General features: G+C 48.2%; 1 protein-coding gene across 2 annotated transcripts in view; it reads left to right on the plus strand.

Annotated features, from left to right (window-relative positions):
* The window catches only part of LOC106577633 (insulin receptor substrate 1-B), a 64,916-nt gene that overhangs the window by 13,540 nt on the left and 35,128 nt on the right, over nt 1-16,248 (plus strand). Inside the window, exons 2-4 of one of the 2 annotated variants that reach the window (XM_014155926.2) lie at nt 8,217-8,521; nt 8,690-11,858; nt 12,014-12,495. In XM_014155926.2, coding sequence (XP_014011401.2) covers nt 8,217-8,521; nt 8,690-11,858; nt 12,014-12,120 — 3,581 coding nt within the window. In that variant the 3' untranslated portion in view covers nt 12,121-12,495. Of the gene's footprint in view, nt 1-8,216; nt 8,522-8,689; nt 11,859-12,013; nt 12,496-16,248 lie in introns of those variants that run through there. The other variant, XM_014155927.2, reaches the window with a different exon arrangement.

Consider the following 16,248-nt stretch of genomic DNA (forward strand, 5'->3'; position numbering starts at 1 on the left):
CTCCCCAGAGTCAGATGAACTTGTGGATAAAAATTGTATGTCTCTGCGTGCAGTTTGATGGAAGTCGCTAACTAGCATTAGCGCATTTGCTAACTAGTGTTAGCACAAAGACTGGAAGTCTATGGTAACTGCTAGCATGCTAGTAGATACCATAGCCTTCCAGACATTGGCCTAACACTAGTTAGCATTGGCTCACGAAACTACCTCTTAACTTCCTTCATACTGGATCTATTGTCAAAATCCCGAAGTATACCTTTATGAAACATTGCCTTGTGCCTTGAAATTCAGTAACCAAAAACCCACATATTCTGTTACCGATTATTCCGAAATTCTATGAATGATTTGGTAACGGAATTTCTGCAATTTAATTGGCTACAAGGAGAAATTGTAGCAGTCACAAACCACAGTTGGGTCACCTGCTACAGTCCTTCCTTCCACTGGCATACTGTTATGTTCAGCTCATTACAGTTTTCTTTCTCTTTCTGTGGTCATTCCGCCCTGGCCTTGATTTCAATGTCCACAGATGTCATTTTTTGGTCCAGTCCCGACGGGCCTTGATTTCAACATCTACCGACCTTTGGACCAGTCTTCATTTGGACCAAACAAAGACATCCATGACTGGACCAAATCTGAACCAATCATGGACGTCTATGTTTCACAAGTTTGGACAGCACAGTACAGTACGTTACAGTAAAGTAGAGCACAGTAGAGAAAAGTAGAGTAGATTATAGCTCAGTACAGTAAAGAAAAGTAAAGTAAAGTTCAGTACAGTACAGTCTTGGACTGCTCAAAAGAGTAGTACAAAGTGTAATAGAGTTCACTACAGTACACAGTAGACCACACGAGTTGAGTCCACTATAATGTACTGTACTGAACAATACTGTATTGAACTATACTCTACTTGACTGTACTGTACTGAACTATGGTGTACTGTACTGAACTGCACTGAACTATACTCTACTTGACTGTACTGTACTGAACTATGCTGTACTGAACTGTACTGTACTGCACTGAACTGTACTGTACTGCACTGAACTATACTCTACTTGACTATACTGTACTGAACTATACTGTACTGAACTATACTCTACTTGACTGCACTGAACTATACTCTACTTGACTATACTGTACTGAACTATGCTGTACTGAATTATACTCTACTTGACTATGCTGTACTGAATTATACTCTACTTGACTATACTGTACTGAATTATACTCTACTTGACTATACTGTACTGAACTATGCTGTACTGAATTATACTGTACTGAACTATACTCTACTTGACTATACTGTACTGAACTATGCTGTACTGAACTATACTCTACTTGAATATACTGTGCTGAACTGTACTGCACTGAAATATACTCTACTTGACTATACTGTACTGAACTATACTCTACTTGACTATACTGCACTGAACTATACTCTACTTGACTATGCTGTACTGAACTATACTCTACTTGACTATACTGTACTGAACTATACTCTACTTGACTATACTGTACTGAACTATGCTGTACTGAACTATACTCTACTTGAATATAGTGTGCTGAACTTTACGGTACTGAACTATACTCTACTGTACTCTAATGTGCTTTACTTTGATGTCCAAACTTGTGAAACATAGACATCTATGATTGGTTCAGATTTGGTCCGATCCAACCAAATTTGGTCTTGTTTGCTGGCGGAGATCATTAAAATAATAGCCAGTGTGTAGAATAATACCCAAATATGCAAAGGATATTGTATATTTCTACCTTTGTGAAACCTATTTAGGATGCATCGCCATTCATATCTTAGTCCTTTACTTCTGTGTAGATCAGGCACCCATGATGAAATTCCGTTACCACAGTTCTGTTCCCGGTTGTAAATCCACTTCACTTACTGTAGTTCCGTAAGTTTTTCCCAATGTGCGGTATCATGTCATAGCTGAAACCCCATTCTTTCTGCAGAGATCTTTCAATCTTAATTCTGAGCCGATATTTAAGAGTTTTTGGAAAATGTGGTCACATAAAAAACTGAGCGAGATTTTACGGAAATTCTGTTACCAAACTTTGCATCTGCACTGTTCTTCCAGTAAATGTGTTTTTGTAAAAATGTTCTGTGAAATTGTTAACAGTAGTCCTTGTGCATAGAGTTGTATTGTTTGTTAAACTTTGAAATCAATGTTTTTTGTTTGGCATACATTTTAATTCCGTTACATGTGGAATTGCCCTTGACCTACATTGAACAGGGTCGCCTTGCCAGTGTGTGATAACAGCTATCACTATGTCACACTCAGTTCGTCGCTAATGGAAAGGGCTTATCAATATCCCAGCAGCCAGCTAACATGCACACGCACACATATACAGTTGAAGTCGGAAGTTTACATACACTTAGGTTGGAGTCATTGAAACTCGTTTTTCAACCAATCCATACATTTCTTGTTAACAAACTATAGTTTTGGCAAGTCGGTTAGGACACCTACTGTGTGCATGACACAAGTAGTTCTTCCAACAATTGTTTACAGACAGATTATTTCACTTATAATTAACTGTATCACAATTCCAGTGGGTCAGAAGTTTACATACACTAAGTTGACTGTGCCTTTAAACAGCTTGGAAAATTCCAGAAAATGATGTCATGGCTTTAGAAGCTTCTGATAGGCTAATTTACATCATTTGAGTCAATTGGAGGTGTGCCTGTGGATGTATTTCAAGGCCTACCTTCAAACTCAGTGCCTCTTTGCTTGACATCATGGGAAAATCAAAAGAAATCAGCCAAGACTTCAGAAAAAATTGTAGACCTCCACAAGTCTGGTTCATCCTTGGGAGCAATTTCCAAATGCCTGAAGGTACCATGTTCATCTGTACAAACAATAGTACGCAAGTATAAACACCATGGGATCACGCAGCCGTCATACCGCTCAGGAAGGAGACGCATTCTGTCTCCTAGAGATTAACGTACTTTGGTGTGAAAAGTGCAAATCAATCCCAGAACAACTGCAAAGGACCTTGTGAAGATGCTGGAGGAAACAGGTACAAAAGTATCTATATCCACAGTAAAACAAGTCCTATATCGACATAACCTGAAAGGCCGCTCAGCAAAGATGAAGCCACTGCTCCAAAACCGCCATAAACAATACAGACAGCGGTTTGCAACTGCACATGGGGACAAAGATTGTCCTTTTTGGAGAAATGTCCTCTGGTCTGATGAAACAATAATAGAACTGTTTAGCCATAATGACCATTGTTATGGTTGGAGGAAAATGGGGGAGGCTTGCAAGCCGAAGAACAACATCCCAACCGTGAAGCACGGGGGTGGCAGCATCATGTTTTGGGGGTGCTTTGCTGCAGGAGGGACTGGTGCACTTCACAAAATAGATGGCAGCATGAGGGAGGAATATTATGTGGATATATTGAAGCAACATCAGTCAGGAAGTTAAAGCTTGGTCGCAAATGAGTCTTCCAATTGGACAATGACCCCAAGCATATTTCCAAAGTTGTGGCAAAATGGCTTAAGGACAACAAAGTCAAGGTATTGGAGTGGCCATCACAAAGCCCTGACCTCAATACTATAGACAATTTGTGGGCAGAACTGAAAAAGTGTGTGTGAGCAAGGAGGCCAACAAATCTGACTCAGTTACACCAGCTCTGTCAGGAGGAATAGGCCAAAATTCACCCAACTTATTGTGGGAAGCTTGTGGAAGGCTACCTGAAACGTTTGACCCAAGTTAAACAATTTAAAGGCAATGCTACCAAATACTAATTGAGTGTATGTAAACTTCTGACCCACTGGGAATGTGATGAAAGAAATAAAAGCTGAATAAATCATTCTCTCTACGATTATTCTGACATTTCACATTCTTAAAATAAAGTGGTGATCCTAACTGACCTAAGACGGAATGTTTACTTGGATTAAATGTCAGGAATTGTGAAAAACTGAGTTCAAATGTATTTGGCTAAGGTGTATGTAAACTTCCGACTTCAACTGTACACACAGACACACACACACACACACACACACACACACACACACACACACACACACACACACACACACACACACACACACACACACACACACACGGCTAGCAGCCCCACAGGTTCATGTGCAAAGGACAAACAGCTGTTATGACCCCCAATAAAGGCTGACCTGGATCAGGAGGAAGCAGGGGGAATACCGTAGTGCCTTGGAGCCAACAAGTCATAATCACACCTTAAGTCATATAATGGCCTGTGGAGAGATGCCCAGCAAGACATATTAGTCTACAGTACATGCTTATACTCGTCTTGAGGGGGGAGAGAAGGGTGCCGTTAATAAAGTATGTGTGAATAGTGCGGTGTGTTGTGTGTGTGTGTGTTCTGGACTTCACACTACAGTTGGTGGTAGCCATACGTGAAGCTGAACGTTGTGATAAGGTTGCAGTGAGGTTATAATACATGACCTATCTTGTATGAATAGAGTAGTGTGTCAGACTGTGTTCAAACTGCAGTTGGTTACATCCATTAATCACATGTTGAACTGAATGTTTCAGTAAGGTTGTCGCATGGTTGAAGTACAGTAACGATGGGCTAGATGAATAGAGTAGAAAGTGTTCTACTTATCCTGCAGTTGGCTGTAGCCACAGACTAGCCACGTGGAAAAGCCATCTGAAGCTGAATGTTGCGATAAGGTTGCCTTACAGTTGTCATGCTAACAGGAACCGGCTACTGTTCACCCAGAGAGGTGGTCCATGTAGCCCAGGAGCACAGTGTCACTTTGACTCTGTCTTCGCTGTCCTGTAGTCTTATGAATCATCAAGACCGCTGCTAAGGGCTTCGGAGATGACCGCTGTGTGTGTGTGTGTGAGAGCTAAGCTCGTTTGCAGTGTTATGTACCCCCGTCCGTCCATCCGTCTGTCCCTCTGTCCTTGTGCTGGACCTGACTGCACGGTCGCCCCACTGGGTTTTCATTGCGTGAGCTAAAACCCTTGCTCTTTCTCCATCGCTGGCTCTGTTAGTAACACTCTGCCAGGGAGAGGTCCCGTAGGGGACAGCCAGTCACATCTAGAATTCACACACTTCTGTACACCTCCTACTTCTGTAACGTTTGAAAGAGGTTGTCACGATGGCGGGTTGGGTAGCTTAGATGGATATCATGGCCGCTTTAAGGCGACGAGATGTGCAGCTGTGTAACCATGTACGCAGAGGGTCAGGAAGCAAGTTCAGGGAGCGAATACATTTAAATAAATAAATGAGCAAAACAAGAAACACAAACAGCGCACCGACATGAAAAACAGGAACAATGACGACCGGGGATGAAACCAAAGGGAGTGACATATAAAGGGCATGTAATCAAGGAGGTGATGGAGTCCAGGTGAGTGTTTATTACGCGCCTAACGCTGGTGACAGGTGTGCGCCCTAACGAGCAGCCTGGTGACCTAGACGCCGGAGAGGGAGCACACGTGACAAGCTGATGCGTTTGACTGAGCTAGCGAGGTCTTGAGCTGCTCTGACTGCTGCAGACAGTGCGTGTGGCTGTGTGTGCACGTGCATTCCGTGCGTGCGTATCACTAGCAGGTGGAGGAGGGAAAACGGTGGCCTTGCGAGACCCGAGATCAAAGAAGGCTCTTGTAGGGCTGTTGGGGGTTGAAGTGGGAAACTTGACGCTCGGCTGATTTCTAAGGATGTATTCATAACAAGCAAAACAGGGCTGCTTGGCGGATAGCTGAGGAGTTCTTTAGGATAAAAGAAACACACGATCAAGCGGTATTTGGCATGGGGATCTGAGGCCGTGCGTGGGAAGGAAGGACAGCGGAGTGGGATAGTAAGATGGTGACAGGGAGAGAAATAGTGTGAAGGAAGGACGGTGAATCTATATTGACTTCCATTATTACCCTTCAAGTCAAGTTTTTGTTGTCAGTCAGTAGATCCCGGAAAGTCTACGTCTTTTCATTCCTCGTATTTCATTCATTCTTTAACTTCTGCGTTCATTTTTCTCAAGGACCTTTTTGTTTTCCTTCTGCATTACCTCATCTGTCTCAGTCCCTCTGCCTCAAAATCTCCAAAACAAATCTTTCTGGTAGTAAATCTTTATGCAGCTGGCAACAACACACACACACACACACAGACAGACAGCGGTCCATGAAATAGTCAAGCTTGGCCTAGAGTGACTCATCTAATGCAGAGGACATGCACCGTACACAGCCAATGGTCTACTGTCTAAACCTATGGCATCAGAGGAGGCTGGTGGGAGGAGCTGTGGGAAGACGGGCTCATTGTAATAGCTGGAATGGAATCCATGGAACGGAGCTAAACACGTTGTTTCCATGTGTTTGGTATCATTGATTCCATTCCAGCCATTACAATGAGCCCGTCCACCTACAGCTTCTCTCACCAGCCTCCTCTGTCTGGCATAACAGCTATTCTGGTGTGCCTTGAAGTCCTGGTTCATCATTCATCTAGCGGTAAGAAAGCCAGAACACACACACACACACAGGTTTCCCATTCCACCACCGCAACTGAATGTTTTGGAAGCGGGGAGTGGAAGTGTTAGTCATAACGGAGGTCGAGTCTGTCGTCGTTTTTGTTTTTGCGTTCGTGCCCGGAGGTTTTTGTCCATACACATGGTTGTGATTATTGGGTTAAGCGGAAGGCACGGGAGAGACAGGAGGAACACAGTTTCCCCGCACCTTTATTGACACCACTTCATAGTAAGGGCTTTCTTGTGTTTGGCTGAAGTTGACAGAGGTGCCTCTAAGAGCTAACAGTGTAAACATCTAAACATTTAGGCCTAGTCTCGAAGTGAGTGTGGGTCGCTTGCTTGCGAAGGATTCATTGACACCCATTCTTATCTATGAAAGGCGTTTATTAAACAGGTTCTCCGGTCCCCTTACCTACCACTGATACTAACAGAGGACTTCACTGTTCCGTATTAGACCAAGTGAGCTCAGTCTCAAGAAAAGTGTGGTCTTCTCTCTACGGTGAGGGACCTGTAAATGAGGGTCTACTGTAACCCGAACTTTATACAGTAAATGAACTATTTTTCTATGGGGTTGGAATGTATTCAGAACGTCTCAAACCTGCAAACACCAACCAGGTGTATGGAAAAGCAGTCGTCCTATTGGCTACAGAGACGGGCGGGATGGATGGGAAATTATGGACACCGACCATACCGATCACTTATCGCAGGCATTTTGCTGATATCGTTCTTTACAGTAAGTAGCTTATTCTACAGAAATTAAGTTTGTAATTAAAGAAGTTTGCTTATATGGGTGATAGTTAATGGGACAGTTCACACTAGTAGTAGTAGTATAAAGGATAATAAGAAAAAAACAGTGGTGCACATTGTTATAAACCTATTGTTCTATTTATTGTTATCACATCAATTCAGACAATTTATCGCGATATGGATTTTTGTCGATATCGCCCAGCTCTAATCTACAGGAAGTCTCCCGTAGGCGTTGCAAGTCAGTAAAAAGACAGTCTAGTCTTTTTGTTTTCATAGTCCTTGTCCTTTTGAAGTGCCTGAATCCTCAACAGTTTACATTTTTCATGCGTGTGTGTGTGTGTGTGGCCACCGAGTTGAAACATGCCGCTGCAGGAAGAGCAGGACTCACAAGCCGCTGTGGATTGTTCAGAATTTGCTAAAACACTAGATATCAGCACAGCTTCCATATCAGTGGAGGCTTGTTCGTGTGTGCTATGTAAATAGTGGTGCTTTCATCTCACATTCCCTCGTAACTGAGGCACGACGGTCATGTTGGTCTGTTTTAATCTCTATATTCCATCCCTCTATCCGCCCACCTGCTTTAATCACTATATTCCATCCCTCTATCCGCCCACCTGTTTTAATCTATATATTCCATCCCTCTATCCACCCACCTGTTTTAATCTCTATATTCCATCCCTCTATCCGCCCACCTGCTTTAATCTCTATATTCCATCCCTCTATCCACCCACCTGTTTTAATCTCTATATTCCATCCCTCTATCCGCCCACCTGCTTTAATCACTATATTCCATCTCTCTATCCGCCCACCTGTTTTAATCTCTATATTCCATCCCTCTATCCACCCACCTGTTTTAATCTCTATATTCCATCCCTCTATCCGCCCACCTGCTTTTATCCCTCTATCCACCCACCTGTCTCTCAATCTCTCTCTTTCTTGATCTATTTCTCTCTTTCTCCCTATATAAAGCACTTCTCTCTCTTTCTCCCCGCTCTAAATCCTTCCCTTCTGTCCTCCTCTCCAGGTAAGGCGGCTAGTACCGACACCGGTCCGGGAGGGGACTACGGTGTACCCACCCCAGGCCCCGCCTTCAAGGAGGTGTGGCAGGTCAAGGTGTGGCCAAAGGGGCTGGGCCAGGCCAAGAACCTGGTGGGCGTCTACCGGCTGTGCCTGACCGAGAAGACGGTCAACTTCGTCAAGCTTAATTCAGATGCCGCCGCCGTGGTCCTGCAACTGATGAATGTGAGGCGCTGCGGTCACTCCGAGAACTTCTTCTTCGTGGAGGTTGGTCGTTCCGCGGTCACGGGCCCCGGGGAGTTCTGGATGCAGGTGAGATGAGATGTAACACAGGCCTAGTCTCTGGGGTTACAGCTCTGAATGGTCACTGGGTTTTGATTGGCAAGCTGTGTATTCATCCTAATGCATGACCATTTGATGTTGGCTAAACTGAAAGGAAAAGAGAACCCATAGAGTATAACTGTGTTCTGTCTCATGCAGGTGGATGACTCTGTGGTGGCCCAGAACATGCATGAGACGCTGCTGGAAGCCATGAAGGCCTTGAGCGAGGAGTTCCGGCAGCGCAGCAAGTCGCAGTCCAACTCCGGACCAGGAGGGGGCGCTACAGCCTCCAACCCCATCAGCGTCCCCTCGCGACGCCACCACCCCAACCCGCCCCCCAGCCAGGTGGGCTTCACCCGCAGGCCCCGCACTGAGCCGCCTGGAGGGGCTGGAACTGGGGGCAACAGTGCCAACGCATCGCCCACTCCCCGCCACAGCTTCCCCAGGTCACGCACAGCCAGTGACGGGGGTAAAGGTGAAGAAGGAGTGGGTGGAGCGTGCGGAGGGGTAGGGCAGAGTTCCAGTCTTACTACCAACGGGTCCTGCTCCACCACGCCCATCCTCAGGTCCAAATCGGCCCGCTCGGCCCCCACCCTGGCCAAGAACAACCCGATGGGCCTGATGCGCTCCGTCTCCACCCCAGCCCCCTCCCCGGCCCCCAGCCTCTCCTCCAGCTCCGGCCACGGCTCAGAGTTTGGGGTAGTGGTGGGTGCGACCGGAGGAGGGGGTGGAGGAGCAGGGGCCGGTGCATACAGCCGCGTCCCCTCCCACAACGCTTCCGTGTCGGGCTCCCCCAGCGACTATGGCTCCTCGGATGAGTACGGCTCCAGCCCTGGGGAGCAATCCTCCCACTCCCTCCTGGCCCCCTTCCCCAACATGCCTGGAGGGTCAGCCGGGTCGGGCGGCCACGGTCAACCCTTGGACGATGAGGCTGCTAACTACATCCTAATGGGCCAGCGTGGTGGAGGTGGCGGTGGAGCCAAGTCATCTGGCTCTCTGCCTGCTGGTGCATCCAGCTCAGCCCCTTCCCACCAGGCCCAGACAAGGAGGGTCCTGCGTCGCTCCTCCAGCCGGGAATGTGAGGCTGAGAGGCAGCTGCTGAGCAAGCGGGCGTCCCTGCCGCCCATGGCTCTGGAGCGCCTGGCCCCACGGCCCCGCAGGGGGGAGGAGGAGCAGGACGAGGACGCGGCCGACTACGCCATCATGTCACGCAGCACCAGCAGGGAGTCCTTCACCACCTCCTCCTCTTCACGGAGAGACTCTGAAATAAGCCCCGGTGGCGAGGGGGGAGGAGGGGGGTACCTGGATGTGGCTGGAGAGTTGGGTGGAGGTGGAGGTATAGTGCGGGATAACGGCTACATGTCCATGCTACCGGGAGGAGTGACCCAACCCCCTGTCAACCTCACCAACTCGCTTTCCGCCTCTGTTGCTGACGAGTCCAAGCTGGCGGACGACTACATGGCCATGACACCCAACAACAGCGTATCACCGCCACAACAGATCCGGCCCCCTCCCGGAGACGGCTACATGATGATGTCACCCAACAGCAGCTGCTCTCCGGACCAGCGTGGTGGCCTGGCAGGCGGGGCCTGGGTGGGCAGCAGCAGCGCGGACAGCCGGGCGGGCAGCGACTACATGAACATGTCCCCCATCAGCGCCCGCTCGGCCAACAGCAGCCCCCCTCCCCCCGAGCACCCCCCTCAGACAGACCCCCATCCCCTTCAGCAGGCTCCCAAGATGGTCTACTCCTACTACTCACTGCCCCGCTCCTACAAACACACGCCACCTGGTGGACACTTTGAGGACGGCCGAGGCAGGAGGCCCAATGGGAGCGGTGGTGGTAGAGGGGTTGGCAGGGCAGTGGGTGTTCGTCAGGACCCGAATTTGGGTGCGGTCCAAGGTCGTCACCTGTCCCTCTCCTCGTCCTCATACTCCTCCAGCTCGGCCAGCAGCGAGAGCCTAGGGGAGAATGAGGACAGGTCTTCCCAGGGAGCAGGCCCCTCAGGTGGGGGAGCTCACTCTAAAGACATAGGGCTCCTCCAGCAGAGACGGGCGGCCCCCAAGCAGGGCCAGCAAGGGGGAGCCAGGACCCGGCCGGTCAGCCTGTTTGTGGACGTTTCCAAAGCCAACACCCTCCCCAGGGTCCGTGAGAACCCCCTCCACCCGGAGCCCAAGAGCCCAGGGGAGTACGTGAGCATCCAGTTCAAGGGGGAGAAAAGCACCAGAGGAGGGCCAGGAGGTGGGGAAGGGAGGGGACTCAGACATGGGATGTCCCTCCCTCGCGGTTCCAGCCAGCGTCCCTCACACCAGCCTGCGTCCTGCCTGGGGGGGTTCCTGCCCCTCTCCCGCAGCCCCTCGGCCCCCCTGACACCCCTCACCCCTCCATCAGCCTCTGAGTATGTCAACATGGACCTGGGGCCCTCTCCGTCCCCCTCGCCCTTCTCACTGACACCGCTGGGCTTCCCTTCCTTCCCCACCCCTCCTACGCCCCCTCTCATAGCCCTGGCACCCAAGGCCCGCGGTGAGCTCAGGGTGTCCCCTCAGCAGCAAGGGGAACCCGATGGGGCTGAAGCAGGACCCAGGATAAACAGACAGACTACCCGCGTTGTGGTGACTCAATCAGAGTCCCCTACCTCCTGCGGGGACTATACAGAGATGGCCTTCAGCTTGAACAACAACACCGTTGCCAGCTCCATGTCCAATAACACCTCCTCCAAAGCCCCCTCCCCAGCCAGCCCCGAGCCACCAGTCCCTGTCCTCACCTTGGGCCTGGACTTCCCCCTGGCCAAAACCGGGCCCAACCCGGACCACGGCGCTAAAGTGATCCGGGCCGACACCCAGGGCCGCAGACGCCACTGCTCCGAAACCTTCCTCCCCTCCCCCTCTCTCCCTCCCCCGTCCTCCTCCAACTCTTCCTCTGTCACCTCCCTCTTCCCGGAGCACGCCCAGGCTGTGGCTCGCCGTCTGGGTTTGGAGGGCGTGCTGTGGGGAAACGGAGCATCAGCCGAGCATCTCCCCTCGCAGTTCCTCCTTCCCGGGCCTGGCCTGCCCTCTGCCCAGGCTTCATCCATGGAGCAAGGCCTCAACTACATAGACTTGGACTTGGCTAACAAAGAGAGCCCTCATTCAGTGCTAGACGGTTCTTCAACCGTCCAGGCCAACCCTCTTCGCCTCTACTCGTCTATGCTGACTGGGGGGGCCGGGACGGTGGTGTCCGGGGCTGGAGTGGGGGGCAGTGTAGGCTCCAACCTCAACACCTATGCCAGCATCGACTTCTACAAGTCAGAGGAGTTGCGAACACATCAGAACGGAAACAAGGATGGTACAGGTAAGATGAACTGGTTTTTCACGTCTGCTCCTTTTGCCATATTTAGGTAGTAGTCTAAATGTTCTCTCTCTCTCTCTCTCTCTCTCTCTCTCTCTCTCTCTCTCTCTCTCTCTCTCTCTCTCTCTCTCTCTCTCTCTCTCTCTCTCTCTCTCAAGCTTTGTGTGCAGCTTTGGTTGCTCCCCTGAGCCTCTTCTTATGCCACCTCTCTCTCTCCCACCTCCATCGTTGTGTCCTGCTGCTACTGTCGAGATTATTCAGATGAAACAGTGGCCTTTTACATAATCACATGAAACTGAGCAGTTCTGTCCATCTATGTTCATATTCAGGCCCACCTGGCGCCGGATTACACACACACACACACACACACACACACACACACACACACACACACACACACACACACACACACACACACAAACACAGAAACCAATCGATTATTTGTTACTGTCTATTTAAGCCTAAATCAAAGATATGGTTAGGCTGCTATCTGTAGCTAAGTACATGCAATGGTTTTATCTGCAAATCTATTTTGTCTAAAGGGCAGAGCAATATGAAACCTTTTTAAAATTCAATTTTCATTTGTAGCGGTTGCATAAGGCTGAAACAACCTATTAAAACAATTCTTATTCCATGAAAATGTGCTTATTGATTTTTTTCATGTCTCAAGACTGCACATTCTATGCAATTTTATCAACGGAAAATATCCATTTAGAAAAAAGTTAATAGCAAATTCTACACTAGCCTTGCGTTTTGCTACATGTATGACAAACATCTTCTCTGAGAAGGAGACAAACGTTCTCTGAGAGAAGGCCGTCTTTCCTGACTTAGCCTGAGCTGGCTCATTAGAGAAGCCTGTCTTCCCTAAAATTGATGAGGGAAATCTCTGTGGAGTGGTACTGCTTGACCTACAAAAGGCATTTGATACAGTTAACCACTGTCTCCTAATCTCCAAAATGGAGGCACTGGGGTTAAGCAGTATCCCTCTAGGCTGGGTAAAGTCCTATTTATCAGGTAGGGAGCAAGTAGTAGAGATTAATGGTTCACTGTCTCAGGCAAAACCAATGAGTTGTGGCGTTCTGCAGGGGAGCGTGCTTGGGCCTCTACTGTTTTTACTATATATTAACGATATGAAAGATGCTTGTTCATGCCGTCTTTTCCTTTATGCAGATGACTCTACACTTCTGGTGTCTCACAAAAGTACAACTATGTTGGAGAGCATACTTAGCACAGAGCTTACTAACATTAGCAAATGGCTTGGAGATAATAAGCTATCTCTGCACTTAGGGAAAACTGAGGCAATTATTTTTGGAGTTAGGGGGTGGGGTGCTGACTACTAAAACCTCTGTTAGCTACCTGGAAGCTTGGAAGGTGTGAGCATGGCCAATAAAGTGCTAGGGAAGGTAATGCCAGGACTAAGTTTTTGGCTAGAAAGTCCAAGCTGCTTGATAAGGACTCCATGAAAGTGCTAGCCACTGCCCTCATTCAATGCCATTTTGACTATGCTAGTACTTCCTGGTTTGGGGGCTTATCTAAACTTATGAAGAGGAAGCTCCAGTTAGGCCAGAATAAGCCGATCAGGGTAGTATTGAAGGTGAGTCCACGTACTCACATAGGCAGGAGCTGCTTTCTGGAACTAAACTGGCTGCCTGTTGAGGCTCGGTTGTCCCAGATTAGACTAGGTTTGGTTTACAGGAGTATTTATGGTTCTGTGCCCAGGTATCTAAGTGATTATTTTCCTCGTGTTAGGGATACACACAATCACAGCACTAGATCAGATGATGCTGATGTGTGCTTATACAGGTTCAGGAGTAATGCTGGGAAAGGTACTTTCTTGTATACTGGAGCCTCAGAATGGAATGACTTGCCTCTGCCAATAAAAATTACGTCCTCTCTGGGCAGCTTTAAAAATAAAGTAAAAATATGTTTGATGTCTTCTATGCCCATATGAATAACCCCTTTGATGTTAACTGCAATGATGAGATAGATGTTCTTCTTCTTTGTTTTTATATTTTATTATCTTAATGCCATACTGTGTTTCACTGTGTTCAATCTTGCCTAGCCATCTTGTCTCAAGAGGACCACAATGGAAATAAGTCCCAGACTTTATTGTGTGTTATCCTCCATTGATGTGCATGTATGGCTTTTTCAAGTTTTATGTTTGCTTGTTTTTTTAAATGGTCGAATTAATAAACTAAACTAAACTATCCTGAGCTGGCTCATTAGAGAAGCCCGTCTACCCTGACTTAGCCTGAGCTGGCTCATTAGAGAAACCCGTCTACCCTGACTTAGCCTGAGCTGGCTCATTAGAGAAGCCCGTCTACCCTGACTTAGCCTGAACTGGCTTATTATAGAAGCCTGTCTTCCCTGAATTAGCCTGAGCTGGCTCATTAGAGAAGCCTGTCTTCCCTGAATTAGCCTGAGCTGGTTCATTATAGAAGCCTGTCTTCCCTAACCTGGCCTGAGCTGGCACATTAGAGAAGCCTGTCTTCCCTGACTTAGCCTGAGCTGGTTCATTATAGAAGCCTGTCTTCCCTGACATAGGCTGAGCTGGTTCATTAGAGAAGCCCGTCTTCCCTGACTTAGGCTGAGCTCGCTCCTTAGAGAAGCCCGTCTTCCCTGACTTGGCCTGAGCTGGCTCATTAGAGAAGCCCGTCTTCCCTGACATAGGCTGAGCTGGTTCATTATAGAAGCCCGTCTTCCCTGACTTAGCCTGAGCTGGTTCATTAGAGAAGCCCGTCTTCCCTGACTTGGCCTGAGCTGGTTCATTAGAGAAGCCCTGTCTTCCCTGACATAGGCTGAGCTGGTTCATTATAGAAGCCCGTCTTCCCTAACTTGGCCTGAGCTGGCTCGTTAGAGAAGCCCGTCTTCCCTGACTTGGCCTGAGCTGGCTCGTTAGAGAATTCCGTCTTCCCTGATTTAGCCTGAGCTGGCTCATTAGAGAAGTCCGTCTTCCCTGATTTAGCCTGAGCTGGTTCATTAGAGAAGCCCGACCACTGTATCTGTATAGATAGACCCCAGTTAAACTCTGAGTGGGGATTTATAAGCCGGTACTAACTACTAAAGTACTGAGTTGTGGAGCGTTAGCAGTCGCTAGCCTTCACACTGTGGGCCTTTATGGAGGATTTTAGCCCTCCACAGTGGGTCCTTATTGGGAACATGTTAGCATGGCCTTCACACTGTAAGCCAGGCAGCATGGGGCAGAATGTTACACGTTGGCTGTGAATGTTGAGAGGGGGCCAGCGTTTCACTAACTCACACTGCTCCCAAATGCCTCTGTACAGTGACCCCTCCTCCCTTCATCCCTCCAGTCCATTCCGCCTCCCCCTTTTTCCTTCTCCAATAAATGATCCTTTTGTTCGGGTGTTTCTGCCGTGGTAGGTTGCCAGCTCCCTTCAGCTGGGCCAGGCTGGACTGAACTGAACTGAGCTCCCCCTCTCCCCTAAAACGTGTTCTCGCTCTCTCTCTCGTCCCACCTCTCTCTCTCTCTCTCTCTCATCTCTTTCTCTCCTCTCTCTCTCCTCTTCTAATGTTCTTTCTTCACTCTTCTGTCTTGTATCATCTTTCTGCTCTTCTCTTCTCCCCCTCTCTTTCTCTCCTCTCTCTGTCTCTTTCTGCTCTTCTTCCCCCTCTCTTTCTCTCCTCTCTCTGTCTCTTTCTGCTCTTCTCCCCCTCTCTTTCTCTCCTCTCTCTGTCTCTTTCTGCTCTTCTCCCCCTCTCTTTCTCTCCTCTCTCTGTCTCTTTTCTTTCTCTTCCCTCTGTTTTCCCATTGTGTCTCGCTCTGTCCCGGAACGATGAGAGAAGGCAGATAAAAATAGATTTTGGGAGTGCATGGGAAGTACCCCTCTTATGGAGGAAAGCGACTAGGATAGAGAGAACGAATGCCAGATAGGAATAGAATGATAGCCAGTGTGAATGAAGTGTGAAGAACCCAAAAGTACAGACTGATCCGTGGATTACGACGCGGTATGGAAGCAATTATTAGTCTCGTCTGTGCATTTATGTAGGCCTAAGATTTTAGGTAAACTAACTCTGATCCATGGTAATTGTGGGGATTTCTTTCTGGCAAGCTCCAGCGTGTGTGTGTGTGTGCGTGTGTGTGTGTGTGTGTGTGTGTGGGTGGGGGTGGGGGTGGATGTGTTTAACTATACTTGTGGGGACCAGAATAGTAAACTAACAAAGATCTGACCAACTGGGAGGCATTTTGTTAGTCCCCACAAGGTCAAATGTTATTTTGAAGGCGTTAAGGTTAGAATTAGTGTTAGGGTTAGAATTAGGTTATAGGCGCTAGGTTTAGGGTTAGGGAAAATAGGATTTTGAATCTAACTGAATTGTGTCTCCCAACAAGGTTAGTTATACGAGACTGTGTGTGTGTGTACGTGCGTGTGGTGTG

The sequence above is a fragment of the Salmo salar genome, chromosome ssa18, assembly GCF_905237065.1.
Source record: "Salmo salar chromosome ssa18, Ssal_v3.1, whole genome shotgun sequence".
NCBI lineage: Eukaryota > Metazoa > Chordata > Actinopteri > Salmoniformes > Salmonidae > Salmo > Salmo salar.